We start from the raw sequence: 16,485 nt of genomic DNA on the forward strand, positions 1-16,485 counted from the left end.
AAGGTGTGGTATGAAGATTAGACAATATTAATCCTGCTACAGATGTGGCTGTATATATATATAGCTCCGGAAAATATTAAGAGACCACCGCAAAAATATGTTTTTTCTCTGGTTCTTCTATTTATATGTTTGTGTAAAATGATTGTTTGTATAATTGTGTTTATTGTTATTGTGTGCAACATTTCCCCCTACTTCCAAATAAACAATGACGACTGGTTAAGATAACCAAGAGATGGAATAATGCAAAGAAAACAAGTTCATGTTCATTTTTAAACAACAAACAAACAACTAATGTTTTAACTTAGGAAGAAAATCAATACTTGGAGGAAAAGCTCTGGTTTTAAACTGCAGCTTTCATGCATGATGTCAGGCTCTTCACCAGTCTGTCACATTGCTGTTGGGTGACGTTACCCCACTCTTGGAGCAGCTCGGCTTTGTTCGATGGCTTGAGAACATCCATCTTCCTCTTCATCACATTCAGGAGGTTTTCAATGGGGTTCAGATCTGGATCGAGCCAGCCATGACATGTAGAGAGAGATGCTGATTTAAGAAACAGTTGGAGTGCTCTCTTAATTTTTTCCGGAGCTGTATGTACTGTATATGTTCATCTGTTTTACACATTTCTGTCCTTGTTTTGCTCTCTCGGTTTTGTTTTGTTTTGGTATTGTTATGTGTCTGGCTTTTTTACTACTTCGCCTATTGAGTGTATAAAATCCACCAAGTAATTACAGCTTAATTACCCTGTATGTTCTTTGTTTACCAATAGCAGTATGATTGCTTTTGTACACAACTGTATAATTCTGGATATAAGTCATGGAGAACTAAAGAAGAAATGTTCTGTAATGCAGGTTTTAGGCCTTGCCAAGAAATAACATGCATGTACATCCTACTGACAGGTAGGTAGGTAGGCAGGTTAATCCCCAAGGGGAAATTGGGTTGTAATAGCAGCTTATGGTATTAAACATTACAATAAAATAATAAAACACAAACAATGACACAATATACACAACTACAAAACTAAAACAAGATAAAAAAAGATGAAAATGTTCCTAGCTATAAGACGCTGGAAGCTGCTACTACAGGCTGCCACTAGCATGGTGTCATAAAAGCCCAGCTCATAAAAGTGAACTTACATAACTTCTTTAAAGAATATGTAAAAAGAGAAACTCTCATTTCATTGCCAGTGTGGAATATTTCCGTATGGCATTTGTAATTATATCCCGCCTGAATATTTGGCTCCAAAATCCCCTTGATAGTAAGAAACATGTGCACGGTGTGTTGCAGTGAAACACGGCACCTCTCACTTCATAAACTGATTCACTGTAATGCACTCGGATTGCGCTCTCAGCAGACGTGGACACATTTAGTGCACCGCTGAGGTAATGCGTTCTTGGAAAACCTCCAGTGATGTGGCCCTTGTGTGATGATTTTTACTGTGCGTAATACAAACCATTACTGTGAAGTTACAGTCAGCGTTCACCTTCACACCGCAGAGTTCAAAGGTCATGTGGAGCGCATTCCAGGACAGACAATACGGCTCCCTGGAGGTATGGATGAGGCTGCAACTTGTCTGGCCATCTGCTTCGACCTGCCCCCGTTACTCTGCAGCCAAAAGTGACTCACACTCAGTGTTACAGTATCTGACCCCTGACCTTTGTGCTTCTGGAGGTCTCAAAATTAGGTGCTACATGAGCTACTCACACAAAAATGGTTTAAATATCCTGTAAAAAAAGAGAGACATTTTTCATTTCAGGTCAAACATTACCTGTTGTCATGAGCTCAGGGTTTGAAAGTCTGCAGGTTTGTCCAGGATCCGGTTGGAGCTGGATTCCTGGCATATTCCCCAGACAGTCTCAGTCTTGACCCTCTGAACCAGGTGTCTTCCTCTCAGCTCCCACCCCCTTTTCACTGCGGGAACTATGCCACCTGTCAATCACTTAGGTTGCCATCATTTCCAGGTGGTTCAGCCTTTGAAGTGTCAAACTAGTTTTTGTTCTGGCATTAGTCCCAAATATTCAGCAAGTGATATGATGAATGATAATCTGGCAGTAACAATCCATGGAGCTAAGAAAGGATTTTTTTACTGAGCTGGATTTATTCCTTTCTGTCTGTGCTTGATGTCTGAGTACTTTGTCTTACACTACTTGGTTTTATCTTTATTTAAACGGTACCTGGTGTGCAGTCTTGTCCTGATCTCCTTCTGACAGGAGATTTTAATCTAAAGGAACTTCCTGGTTTAATGAAGGTTTAAGAAAAACCTAAAATTAGAATGATAATGACATAAAGCAGACAAGAATATGGCCCATATTTTCATTATTATTGTCCTGAATTACAGTGGATAATATTGTGCGTGAATTTGTGGTAACAAATGAACGAACTGTATAATCCATGCTCAATATGTATTGAATGGATGAAGGTAGTTTAAGATAATGTTACAGGAGTGCTTGTGAATTATGTGTGGTGCTCTGTGCTGCATGTTCACTAGAGGTCAGTGTAGATTGTTGTAATGAACTCACAGAGGGTTTCTTTTACCCTGCCTAAAATCTCATCAGCAATTTTGCTGTTTGCAAGACGAGTTTGTTTTTTCAATCTTAATTGATAAAACATTTTTTTTCTGAAGAATATGTACATTTTGAATGACTAAAGTATTTTATTCCATCACATTCTCATTTGCTTCTCATATTGTTGTAAGTTTTTTATTTGCTCCTTTACACTGTATACTACTTTCCCCTGTGAGGAACTTTCAGTTTGTGTTGATTTTGGCGCCCCCTGTGGACAAAGCCGTACCTCTTATCTCTTTGCTGATTTTGTCCTGTACATACTTTAGAGGTGGTTTTTAACAAATAAATCTCATCCTGCTTTCTTTAACAGTCACATGTATCACAAACTTTTGCCCTGGAAAATGTAAACAAAGGCAGCGTGCAGTCAGACACCTACCCCCCCGCCAGCGGTTTCATGCATTAAAAATAACCACACTCACCGGCCACTTCTTTAGGTACACCTGAAAAATCTAATGTAATCCAAGACACCAGCTCAGCCATAACATTTGCTTTTATGTTGCCTGTAATGTACAGGTTTTTTCTAAGCTGTCATAGAGGTGTTAATTCAATTATATTTCAGCGTCAAGGTCATAAAAGGTCACAAAAAATTAGAGACACATCTTCAATATAGTTTAGTTCAGTACAACAGCACCTTTAACTAATGGCCTCAGTAATAAACATCATTGAATTTACACACTGCTGACTCTCAGCAAAACAAACGTCAACAAAAACTAAACTTCACAAGAGTTTAATCCATGGCAGTGCTGTTGTATTGAACTGCATTAGATTGTACAGGTGTACCTATTGAAGTGGCCGGTGAGTGTATATAGAAATAATCAATGTTGTCGCTGATGGTCTGGTTTGCTCAGAATTAATTTCAGTCAGTTTCACAACCATCAAAAAACTCTTCACAGGGGCTTTAACGAGAACGCCATCTGAAATCGTAGAGCGTGTGATTTGTGAATGAAGAGATCTACGTACATCCTCCATTCATGACGGCACTACACAGACAAGAAAATAGTTTTGAATACTTAATGTAGAGTTCTGCCACTGTGGAGCGATTGCAATTGTGAAGAAAAAGTACTGATCCTGTCTCTGACATATGAAGCTCAGTCAGGAAGACTACATTGTGCATGCTGGTTCGATTGTTCTGCTCACTCTTTCCTGCACTCATCAGCTGTTCTCTTAACCTGCTCACATCTGTCCAATAGCACTGCAGCACACTCTCATTGTTGGCCATCATATTGTTGCCTCCAGTTCATTCATGCTGTCCTTCTGCGACCCTCCACCTCCCCATCACCGCCCAGTCTTCACGACAGCTCATCAATTAATCAGCCTCGACATCAGCCAACACCTCCACCAAAGCTCCACGGGGGGATATATCTCGCGGCTGCTCAGGGCCAACACCCTTCGATCACCATATCTCCCCGTAGAGTCCAAGCGCCGAAGACTTCTGACCATGATTCATTACCACATCATCATTTTAAAATAAATGTTCCTCCTTACTTCATTTATTGGCCTCTCCTGATTGAAATAACATGATATATAATTGTCACTGCTGACTTCAGCTCCCTTCACATGAGTGTAAAAATCACTCGTTTTTTTTCTGTGGGTTTAGAAATCTCTGTAGTTTCTTGAGTTCATGGATTCTTTTCAGACCCCGTCAGAGGTCAAACATGTATTCGTATCCCCTGACTAAAGCCAAGGTTGGTTTTTGAAGCTTCAAATCAGTTGACATTTTAAAAAAACACATTTTTCTAACCCTTGAAAAGCGACAAGCGATTATATTGAAACTGAAACATGTGGAAGAATGCTGCGGGTGTACAGCCAGCGCTCCATATGTAATTTATTAAGCATTAAGTGCTTCTGCCAACATCATGTTCTCGTTCCAGAGTTGCAGAGGTTACTCAAATTTGCTGTTCTGTTGAAGTCGAGGCTTTTCATGGTGGTCCTGCGTGAGAGGATAGGAGGGAACCTTGGACGGGAAAGTACCCGAAATGACCAAAAAATAAAAGAAAAAGCCAAAAACGTTTTGATTATCTTCCTGTGTTTGTTGCCAATTTAATTTAAGGGGATTCACAAACTAATCGAGGACTATATTTCCTTCATGTCTGCAAAATCAATATAATATCTTCGGACAAAGATAGAACATAAACACTCATTTTTTAGTCTTTGATGACTTCAATTCAAATGTACAAAAGAAAACAAACATGGGTCATCCTTCACACAGCAGATTAGAACAACTAAGAACTATAAATTATACATGTCACCTAGCTAACTATCTCATTAACTTTATATTAACACCCACATGTGGCGTTATCGCTCCAGTATATTACAGATAAATGGCAGGTCACGTCATTCAATCAAGTGTAGCATTACGTCCTTCCATAAATACCTTCAGAAATGACATCCGAGTACGTCTCATCAAGACAAAAATAGATTTAAACTTTTAAAATAGTTGCATATATTTGAACAATGTGGACATGTTTAAAAAAGTGCATTGTCACGGCTGTTATTAGCCTTCCTACAGAGAGCTATGGCAGATCTCACCAGATAAAACTAAACATCTGGTTTAGTTAAACTGTTGTCAAACAGAATATTTGAAACTCACCTGAAATATCTTTAACAATCAGTCTTTTCAAGTTATTAATGTCGCACTATTTTAGGGTGGAAGGGCTTTACATAGCCGAGTCATGTGAGAGGGAGAGGCTGTAGTAGACGATCGTAATCTACAGTAAAACCTACCTTAAATAATAAATACATAGTCTGTTTGCATAGTCTGGAAGTGATCACTAATTAGGACCTCATCCCGCAGAGAGGAGGTCCTTAAGATGCCTGGACTCGGAGCGACGTTGCTCCGTCATGTGGTGCAGGGAGGCGGGGGTTGATCTTCTCTGGGCTCTGAAAGCTGGTCCTGGATCTGTAGCAGGAGGGCATCGTCAACTCAAAGCAGGAGGAGGGGGAACAGCAGCCAATCACAGCGGAGAGCAGTGGTTACCTGCAGGCGAAGGAAGCAAAGGAAGCTAAATGAACAGCACAAGTTATCTTGTTTTAAATTTCAACACTTATACTGAAACCAATAATGTACATGTGCAAACCAACAGAATTTTTAACTCTCTAAACCTCATTTGTTTTACATTTACCTATCTAAAATATTAGCCAATAATCTTCAGCTAGAAGTACTAAATATATATTAAATATATTTTTTTAAATAATAATATTCTAAAATAAAATACATCTTTTCTTTTAACTATAAAAGGAAACAAATCTAGTTAAACTCCTGTTACCGCCTCTTCTCAATGACCCACTTTACTCTACTTACTTTGTCTAACTGGTCTAAAACTTTCACAGGCTTTTAATATCTTTAATATCCTTTCTTTTGGTGTATTAACATCTTGTCCTTTCACTTTCAATTTAAAGAAATCCTTTTTTAATATCATAAAGTGCTGTGGATTCATCAGATGTATCGGTGTTACCTCTCTCTCAGGGGCAGATTTGGGTTACTGAGGAAGGACAGCTGCTGCTCCAGACTGCACACACGAAAGGCCAGGTAGCACGATGACAGGATGAGGAGGATAATTCTGATGAAAGAGGAGATGACACACTGATTGATTAAAAATGTATAAATCCAGTTTGAGGATCATTAGGAATGATCACTTGAATCCTCTGTTGATGTGGAGGGAGGCAGCTGTAATGCCTTCTCATGAACACTGGGGGGCGGCGTTGACTTACTGTCAACAAATCACAGCACAACACTGTCCCTGAAACAAGCCAGTTTCAGTGACTGAAGGACCACAGCAGCACTTATACAAGTTTGACCACGACCGAAATTCATGATGCACATTCATCGCTGCTGTACATTTTCCTCATGACATAATGCTAAATATATTCATAAGATTGAGTGTGTTTTGTTGTACTTTAGACACTGTTTTCCAGTCATTTCTGTACGGGAAAAATGAATAGGATGCAACATGTATATGTTGTAATCACATCTTTGATTATTTTTATTGACAGAATGGTTAGACCATTAAGTGCTGAGTACTTAAAATAAACCTGCACTGTATTAAAACAATAAAAAGAGACAATGCTTATCTATTAATTACCTTGGCCCAAGGACTTTATGTTTATGATGTGGTTCGTTTGTCTGTATGTAACAGTGTCGTATCTGAACCTGAACCTTTCAGTGTTTTTTGTTATAATTGCATAAAATGTACCTTATATGTGTGCGAACAGGAGGACCTCAGAATGTTATGTGTTGTTGTTAACAGCCCCTCCTTCCTCTGTTTTTCTTCTTCTATGGTTGTTGCTTTATATTCGTTTTGTTGGATGTTGCCCTCAGCTCACAGTCTGCCACTTAAGTACTGTACATGCCACATAAATGGAAACACCTGAGCAGGAGGCAATTGATCTCACAGGTACAGTTACAAGAACATGTGCTGTGTCAGAAACCGCATACTAACGTACTGCCTACTTCATACTCAAACAGTATGTGCTGCATACTGCCTACTAACCTGACTATTAGGATGCCGTTCGCATCATACTCAGAGCCGTCTTCTCTGTATCACGTGACTTAATCGTTTACGTATGTCCGGTCTGATCTCTGGTCCATCTCCACTATAGTAGAAGCTGAATAGCTGCAATGCATTTTGGGGCAGTTGAGTACAACCCGTAAGCTCCCGTCTCATACTCGGTATACATCCGGGCATTTCTCGCATACACAAAATTGCATACTATGAGATGGGAACGCATGACATACTCAATTTTACGTCACAGTTAGTATGATAGTATGATAGTATGCGGTTACGGACACACCGATGGTCTACACGTGGCTCAAAGTTTTTGATAACAACTGCCATGTTTGTGATGTAATTTCAGTCTAAGTGGGAATCTAAACCGACACTGTAGCATCAGACGAACACGTGCGACACGTAAGCGTCACAGCAGCATCTTTTTTGCAATCTACACCGGCTGCGACTACAGCAAAGATGAGTCTCAAAGTTAGCCAGTGGCCGTGACGCTTACGTGACGCGCACGTTCGTCTGACGCTACAGTGTCGGTGTAGATTCCCAGTAAGAATCATATTTGTCTCGCTGCTAGTTCGGAAATATATCCAGACGTATACAGAGGTTGCATTTCCAGATTTTAATATCATAGAACATTGGGCTGAGCACAGGTCTGCAATCTCCACGTGCTTTTCTAGTTTATCTCTTGAAAGTTAATGAATAGAAATGTTTGGGTTTATTACATGCACAGGTATTCTATTTTAAACACGAACATGTGCTTGTAATAGTCTATATGTAATTGATATGAATTAAAATCTGTGATATACCAGACAAAAACTTGTGTTTACTCTTTTACTGTACAGTGGGGGTCAGAGGTCACCGCTAGCAATATGATGAAGCTTCAGAAGCAGATAGGGATTTATTGCTCTCTCAAGGACACTTTAGCAGAGCGGCTTCACACCCTCTGGGTGAAGGACAATCTCCATGGTCATTGTGTCACACTTGTCAAAGGGCAGGTGTAGTAGCAAGATCACGAAGCTCACTGAGAGATGTTTAAATGCATTTCCATGTATCTTTATAGTTAACTTCTGTCTCATGAGAGGACTCTGTGGAAAAATAGAAACTAAAGCGTGTTTTAACACCTCTGATCCCCTGTGTTCAGTTTGACTCGTTTAATCGCCCACTATTTATATCTCCATGTTGCCGCTCACAGTGTGTGTGTAGGAGTGAGTCAGCTGTTGGCGGAGGTGAAGGTGCTGTTGTTGGTGTCTGTGTGTCCCTCTGTATACTCACAGCAGGGTGAAGAACTTGAGCAGCTGGTACTCCATCTGGCCCAGCTCTGTCACCGGCTCTGATAAAAGACCTCTGTCTGTCTGCAGAGCTCGCTCTGTAACACACAAACACACACGTACACACACACTTTAACACAAAACCATTAACAGTGTTTGGCTTGACTACATTATAACCTCATCAGGCCTCTAAGGTCATCAGGTGGAGGTCTTCTAGCTGAAACCAGAGCACGATCCGGGTCTAGTGAGTTAAGAGTCCACACTTAAACACAAACTATGTCATTACCACAAGCTTTTGTTTATTACAAGGTGTGTGTGTGTGCGAAAGAGAGAGAGGAGGCATCTATTTCTTGTACAGTTGGTTATGTGTGGTTGTATGTGACAGGGCGGTGGTTTCTATTAGTCTTATTTACGTTTTGTCTTCTAACTTCATTGAATCTGTTTCAGCATTTAAGTCCTGCTTTTGTTCTGATATTTATGTTGCGTAGGTTTTCATGTTTACTCCCATTTTTATAATTAATCTAAAGCACATTGAGTTACTTGTATTGAAGTGCTACGTAAATAAATGATCCTAGCCCGACATATCATGAAAGGCACTCTCAAAGGGTGTAACATTTTGCTCTTTGGAGCTTGAAAATGAATCAAGAATGAAATGAAAACTCTTTTGAAATGTCAGACTGGGCAGTAAAATCATAAAAACCCTGAACTGTCAGAGATCGAAGCTGCTCTCTGCAAAGGTCATCAAAATAAATCTTGGGAAATCACATGTTGCCCTGAAACGCCTTTTTGTTTGAACCCATTTAAATGTAAGTTAGAAACACCTGTGTATATAAATGTATCTTCTTTCGCTTTTATTCATGAACAGAAAATATTATACACTTTTGGTTCCGTTTTATTAATATACTGCAAAAAAGCGGAAAAGATGGATCACTCTAGAAGGTATCCAACCAATGCGACTGTACTGTATAACCATCTCTGATTATATGTGATTATAAATGAATAAATAAAATAAATAGTAAAGCATTGAAAGAATGCTACACCAACCAGAATATACATATTTTTTATGTATAACTATATTATCGTGGCGCTGATTGCCTCGAAACACTGATCACTACTCGACTCCCTGTCTGCCGATCATTCACTGCATGTCACCCCCCGCTCTCTCCTCCCCATATTTCCTGTCTCTGTTCAGCTGTCCTATCTAAGGTTCAATCTTTTTCCCTCTGTTTTTACAAACATGCCACACACATGAGGTCCCCAACAGACATGCACAAACAGGATCCCATGGACATGCACTAATGGAGAGATGTCAGAGTGAGGGGGCTGCACGTGGGCATGCGCCCCGAGCAGTGGGGGATTCGGTGCCTTGCTCAGGGACACCTCGACGGAGCCCAGGAAGAAAAATGAAGTTAAATAAGGATATTCTTTACTGTGCTCTTTAAAAAGTCTAAACACAGATTTAAAAGAGGAGAAATAATATCATTCTGCCTTTGATGTTGCTTTGTTTGACCTTATTTAATCTATTTCTATTCTAATTCAACTATTTGTCTCTGTGTGCTTATGTTTTCTCTCTGTGTAACATAGATGAGGCTATGTCTGTACTTCACTGTGCAGTTCTGTACTGTATAAAGAAGCTGCACCTCAAACATATGTGGTTTGTTCTTCTTTTTTATTCCCCATTTATTAAAAAAAAGATGCAAACGTGAACACTATCTTCTCTGAAGCATATAAAACACGAGCAAACTATGTTATCCCGACGTCTATTCTTATAGCATGATCGCTGACATTTATGCATTGCTTGTGTGTGTGAAATAAAGCTCCTATAATACAGGTATTGACTCAGGTAATACTTTTAAGCCAGCATACATCTTTTAATTAAGTTACATCCCAGCTTTCCACTCGGCCTGTGAGCTGCGATGATAACACACAAAAGCTGCTGCTGATCAAATATCCAGCATGTAACAGAAGACTAAATGAATGTGGGTTAATATTTAGAGAAGATCTAAAGTCTATCAGAATATATCTGTAAAACTGTCCTCAGACAGCTCCGACAGCAGACATTGTTTTGTGATAATCTCCACTTAATCTGCATCCGCCCAGAGCGTTTTAATACAAGCCCCCACATGATTTAATCTCCATTTGGAGCTTAATGTGTCGTTGCATAAGAGAGATGCTGCCGTCCAAAAGCAATTACTCTCTCTCTCTCTCTGACACACACACTTCAAGTGATATGAAAACCTATAAACACAAACACACACACACACACACGCATCCTGACAACTTTAATCTATATACATGCCTCAAAGTGTTTAGATGAGTCGATGGAACAAACATTTACACTGTTATCCTCTAATGGAAGTAACACTGTCAGAAGATGTAACACAGACTCTGTCCTCAGTTCACTTCCTTTTTCATCGAGGTCAGACTACAAGCTTCTACTTAATACCTATAAAACTCATCGATTATCTCCTTGCTACCTGGCACAACTCATTAAACCTTTGACTCCCCTGCACACAGTGAGACTACATAACGCAGACTCCTTTTATTCTTAAGATAACTTTAATTCTGTGTGCAGTCTACTGCTGGCAAAGCATTTTCTTACCATGCTCCAGTGATGTAGAACGTTTCACCTTGACCAATCAGAGGAGCCAAAAATATTGACATTTTTCTGACTGAATTATTGATTATTTAACTTTTCTAAAGTAGAATCCTGTAATGCCTACCGTGTTGTGGTTTTGTTGCCGTTTTCCAGTCTTTACTGTAAGTAAGCTGTATTGAATTTCGCTCCAGTTTAATGTCTCAATTGTTATTTTTTTCTATGTAAATTCTCCTGTGCTTCCTTTCCGGAGTGCATTGAGACACTTTAAGACAAAATGCACTTACTAACCCACATTTTGGACATACATTTGAATTGTGTAGTTGCTACCTTGTTGTGGTTTTGTTGCTTTTTCCCATCTTCACTATGAATAGGCAATAAAAAAAGAGTTATTGATGTAGTTTTATATCCAAACTATTATTTCTTCCTTGTCAATTCTCTTTTTCTTTCTTTGAAGAGAGTACATAGGTAGTACATTATATAACACTCAAACTTGAGTTTGAAGTTGAATTGTAAAATCGCTACCTTGTTGTGGGTTTGTTGCTTTTTCCCATCTTTACTGTGAATAGGCAATAAAAAAAGAGTTATTGATGTAGTTTTATATCTAAACTACTTTATCTAAACTATTATTTTTTCCTCGTCAATTCTCTTTTTCTTTCTTTGAAGAGAGTACAGAGGTAGTACATGATATAACACTCAAACTTAGTTTCTTATATTTGTTTGGACAAAAAGTTGAATTGTAAAATCGCTACCTTGTTGTGGGTTTGTTGCTTTTTTCCAGCTTTAACTGTTTATTATTTATTTGTAAATTCTCCTTTATATTCACTTTTAGAGTGTATTGAGGCACTATGTGAATTAACCCTCAAAATACACCGACTAACCCACATTTTGATGGACAGAAAACAAAATGGCACAGAGGAAGAGAGAGCAGATTTCTCTTCAAATTGGCTTTTGTAAACAAAGTCCTGCAGGATGCTGTTATATAAAGTGTTGAATATTGAAAGTATTGACAATAACTACTGATTAAACTTTATTTTTTTAAACACTTTCTCATGGTTAGGTTCTTTTTTGTCAATGTAGGATTGTTGCTGTAACATTTTAATTAGTACAGTGTTGAACGTAAGAAAAAAAGTAGATTCTGTTTTGAATTTGATCCACTTTTGAGGTGACAACAGTAACCAGTGATTTGATAACACAGGCAACTACAGGCAACCTGCCGCCAATCAGTCCTAACCTGAAACTGAAAGTGTGTGGCCTTGGACTTTGTCTCCATACAACACTACATCGTGGTTGTTTGCACAGTTTAATCACCTTCCAGCAGCTGCTCTGATTTGAAGGGTGTGTCTGCGGGGCTCAGGCTGCTGGTCGAGTTTCCCAGGAGGTCGGGAAGGGAGGAGGACACAGAGACCACCGAGGGTTTCCTTCTCCACTTCAACACTGATGGGAATTCATCCACCGCCGGGAACTCGTCTGCAGCCGGGAACTCATCCTGTGGCACAGAGGAGAGACGAGGATATATGTGATTCAAGTGTAACAGACGGTCATCAAACACCTTAGGACTATTTAATGGTGAATGGATGAATCTCAAATCAGCTAACCACACATTCATACACCGATGGCTATTCAGTGTCTTGCACAAGGACACTTCGACACCTGGACTGCAGCAGCTGGGGATCGAACCGTCAACCTTCCAATTGAAGGATGACTGACTCTACCACTGAGCCACAGCCGCCCCAGTCATATTGCCATCTTAATCGTCAGCACACTGATCTAAAGAGTAGAATTAGATATAGAAATAGATCAACTTTAAGGTGGCTGCAGACTGCCCAGACAAACGCCAACCAACACCAACTGTCGGGCCGTGCGTACTGATGTTCTGCACACAAGTATAGGCTAGTTGTCAAGGGAACGCACTCTCAGAATGTTGCGGTATGTTGGGAAAAGGCGCACATGGGTCCAACTCGAACAACTCCATCCGACGTTGGTTGGAGTTGGTCGGCGTTTGTCTGGGAAGTGTGCAGCCACCTTTAGAAATTAAAACATATAAAAAGTAAATCTACAAACTTGTGATTTTGTGTGTTTTTAGGTGGATTTCAGGGTATAGTTTGTTCAAAAACCTCTAATGCAATCACTGATTATAAACCTTTAGCTATATCAGGTGCTCCAAAACTTTTTTCCTTTTAGACCCTGAAAATATTTCTGAATGTGACCTCAACTGTCTCAGTTTGACATATCCTGAATTTAGCAATAGTAAAAACACATTTTTGAATATAAATAGAAGTAAAAAAAAATGACTCATCACTTTAATCATATTCCACTGAGCTGGTCATTCATAAAATCCACAGAGCTGAGGCATACTGAATAATCTGGGTGATGAATCGGCCCTTTCACGGCCATCAATTGGCACCACATTCCAATAAATCGTCCTTTATAAAAGGGACTATAATCAGGAACTAATGGCTTTAAAATAGTTGCTATTATTCAACGTCAAATGCTCTTTTGGAGCCATTAATTAGAAAAACTTCTGGGCTCCCAGGTTTTGGATATTCCTCTTGGCAGGTGTTTATACTTTCTATAGATAATCATTCATAAATAAATGAAGCTAGTGTTTAAAAGGTTCTTAAATTAACTTTGGGGTAAGTGGTCTAACAATCCACAGTCATAGGGAGTTTTCTTATCATCAGCTTATAAATGTACATTTTCAAGCAGCCACTTATAAAGCAGGTAGTTCCAACTTAGAAACTATGTGACTTGTAAGAAAATGGAACATTTCTTTTTATCTGCTAAGCCACATGCAAGCTTAAATGTGAAGTGGTATAAGGTACGCAAAAATAAAATAATAAACAGGGCGCTGGTTTAGCTCACTTGGTAGAGCAGGCGCCCAATATACAAAGGCTACAGTCCTCGTCGCACCGATCGCGCTCGGCGGTAGTCTGTAGTATGGAGGAGCTTTTCAAAGTCATTTTGCAGTATCCCACGCCAGGCGGAAGTAAACAATAACCGCCGCTTCTTTAGCTAAAGCGCCCCCTTCTGCTGGAATGCTGCTGCTGTCCGTGATTTCAACTGCCGCTGTGACGTTCCAGCGCTTTGCATTGTGGGATAAAGTAGGCGAGGTAGTCAGGTCCTGCATACCAGAGATTTTCTCGGAATCAGCGCGAAATCCGGGTATTTTTCGCCTACTGCACATTTTGCTTTTGTTTGCATACTGCATATTGTCCAAATCAGTACGTACTGCTAGTATAGTATGGCATTTCAAACACAGCACCTGTCTGCAGATCATTTAGTACATGTCATCCCCCACTCTCTACTCCCCACATTACCTGTCTCTCTTCAGCTGTCCTATCTAATAAAGGCAAAAGCCAAAAAAATAATCTAATCTTAGAAAAATAATAAACTGAATATATGAATCTTAATATTAAGATAAAGAAACATCTACAAAACCTTCCATGGGTATGTTGGTGGCAACATGAACAAACGCCCTTTTATTCTTTGAAAACCTTCAGTGCAGATTAAAGTGTGATCAAGGACGTGCATGTTCATAGGACTGTTGAGTGTTCTATAATACACACACGCACGCACACACACACACACACAAGGTGACTTCACAGCGCTCTTTGATAGCATCGTGCAGAGTCGGGGGGATAATTCACTGCCAGGCTGCAGCTGCAACAGAATGATCTATTGATCGTGTCTGTGTAAGGAGGTAAGTCAGCCTGCAGGTCAGGGCTGTAAGTGAGAGATGCCTGTAAATTACAAGCTGTTGAACTTTCACTATCTTTGATCTTTATAATTTTATGACAGTTTATGAAAGACATGTTACTTACCAACGATAAGGTCGGCTCTTCCATGAACTGCTTCAAGCTCAGACTCTTCCCATTGACCTGGAGAGGGAAAGGAGAACACTTCTCTAACTGACATGTAAACCACACAGTATGTAGACAGGAAGAGGTGCATGCATGTGTGTGTCCTCTGACCTGTAGGTGTGTGCAGATCCTGCGCAGGACATCATACACACTGTCTCTTGATAGCAGAGAAACAAATACATACTGAGGATAAAAAAAGAGACACTGATGTAAAAATGCTGATACTTTGTTTATGATTTTCAATGTAGAGGAAGTCCCCTGATATTATTCTGAGTTTACACATAAAATATTAACAGCACAGAGTTTGAGGCCTTTTAAAGTGATACTCCAAAGATTTTTATTTAAATAAATGTCTATTTGAATGAGGTAACACAATGGTGATTGAGCCTATGGCCCACTGATGAAAGCCTTTGCATTTGCAGAAAAACAGAGTGGATGTCTTTGGCAACTTTCATGGAAAAAAATCACAAGCGGCGCCCAGTTAGTGATGCGTTTTCCATCACCCAGCAGTGGTTGGTCTGCCAGAGAGGGTAGGCGGAGCTAAGTGGCTGCTTTTCCGGTTTCTGCAAGTGTTGCGAGTAAACAGTAATCTACTATGGCTGAACAAACAAAGAAAAGATCGATGACGACAGATACAACTTCAAAAATAAGTGAAAATCCAAAGAAAAATTTGACGCTCAGATGAAGGCAAACAGTCTAAAAAGGAAAGCGACTGTCAGCGAGGAAAATCAAGAGTTACAACTGGAGCCAACTGAGGACTTCACACATGTGACTGTCTGAATATCTGGGACGTGTGCTCCCGTACTTACTGTTTATCACCAAAGCCGCCAAACATGAGTAAGTTACACACTCAGATTTCATTCATCACTGAAATAAAGCTACAAGATATGATTTTAAACCTTGATGAGCCCTGAGGTGAACCTGCCTTCGTGAATATAAACATGTCAACCTTTGTCACTTCATCTTTAATATCAGCACTTGAGATAATCATGTTAATGACTCTCTGCTCGTGTCTCTGGTATACAATCAGTGCTTTGTAATCTATGTTTGTATTTGCAGCCATATAAAAAATACAGTGTAACAATAAATAACATTTATGGGTAACAGTGAAAATTTCCAGAAAATAATTCAACACTTGAGCGATTTAAAAGCTTTAATCTGAGGCACAAAGAGGATATATTTCTAATCACATTTTGGTTGTTCCGGGTTATTCTTACATGACAAACTATGAATGACAGGTCGCTGACAGCTTACACAAATATCCCTCTGACCTGGATAAATATCATCTATCAAAAAGTCATTTTGAATTGACTCCCGGACACGGAAACACTGTGTTATTAAGTGTGTTGTTCTCAGTGTTTCTGTCAGTTCATAAACAGTCCTGTTTATCTCTCCTGAAGGTCATGTTTGCAAACCAGCTGAAGAATTACAAATGGAGCTGCTGCATGGCTCTGCTGTTACAGACGCGAGCTGTAAACTTTATACCACACACACAGAAGAATTCACCTCTGTTTAGTCGTACTGTACCGAGCCATGTACGTACATATGTTTATATAATGCATATTACACAATCCTGCAGACATGCCGCATAAGGTGAAAGATATTTGTCCCTGTGCTGTATGAGACATAACGTCAATATGCTTCAACAAAGGTGGTGATGTAGTTGTGTAATTCAGCAATATTTCAAACTCAGAG

General features: G+C 39.6%; 1 protein-coding gene across 1 annotated transcript in view; it reads right to left on the minus strand.

The window, feature by feature from the left end:
- Positions 1–6,012: 6,012 nt before the first annotated feature.
- The window catches only part of gramd2aa (GRAM domain containing 2Aa), a 32,215-nt gene continuing 21,742 nt past the window's right edge, over positions 6,013–16,485 (minus strand). The window contains exons 7-11 of the mRNA XM_069662721.1: positions 14,902–14,973; positions 14,752–14,808; positions 12,239–12,416; positions 8,336–8,429; positions 6,013–6,121 (exon numbers count right to left, since the gene is read on the minus strand). Coding sequence (XP_069518822.1) covers positions 6,013–6,121; positions 8,336–8,429; positions 12,239–12,416; positions 14,752–14,808; positions 14,902–14,973 — 510 coding nt within the window. The remainder of the gene's footprint in view (positions 6,122–8,335; positions 8,430–12,238; positions 12,417–14,751; positions 14,809–14,901; positions 14,974–16,485) is intronic.

Source organism: Semicossyphus pulcher, unplaced genomic scaffold (genome assembly GCF_022749685.1).
Source record: "Semicossyphus pulcher isolate SPU_LCO1_2020_fin unplaced genomic scaffold, fSemPul1.0.p SCAF_1, whole genome shotgun sequence".
NCBI lineage: Eukaryota > Metazoa > Chordata > Actinopteri > Labriformes > Labridae > Semicossyphus > Semicossyphus pulcher.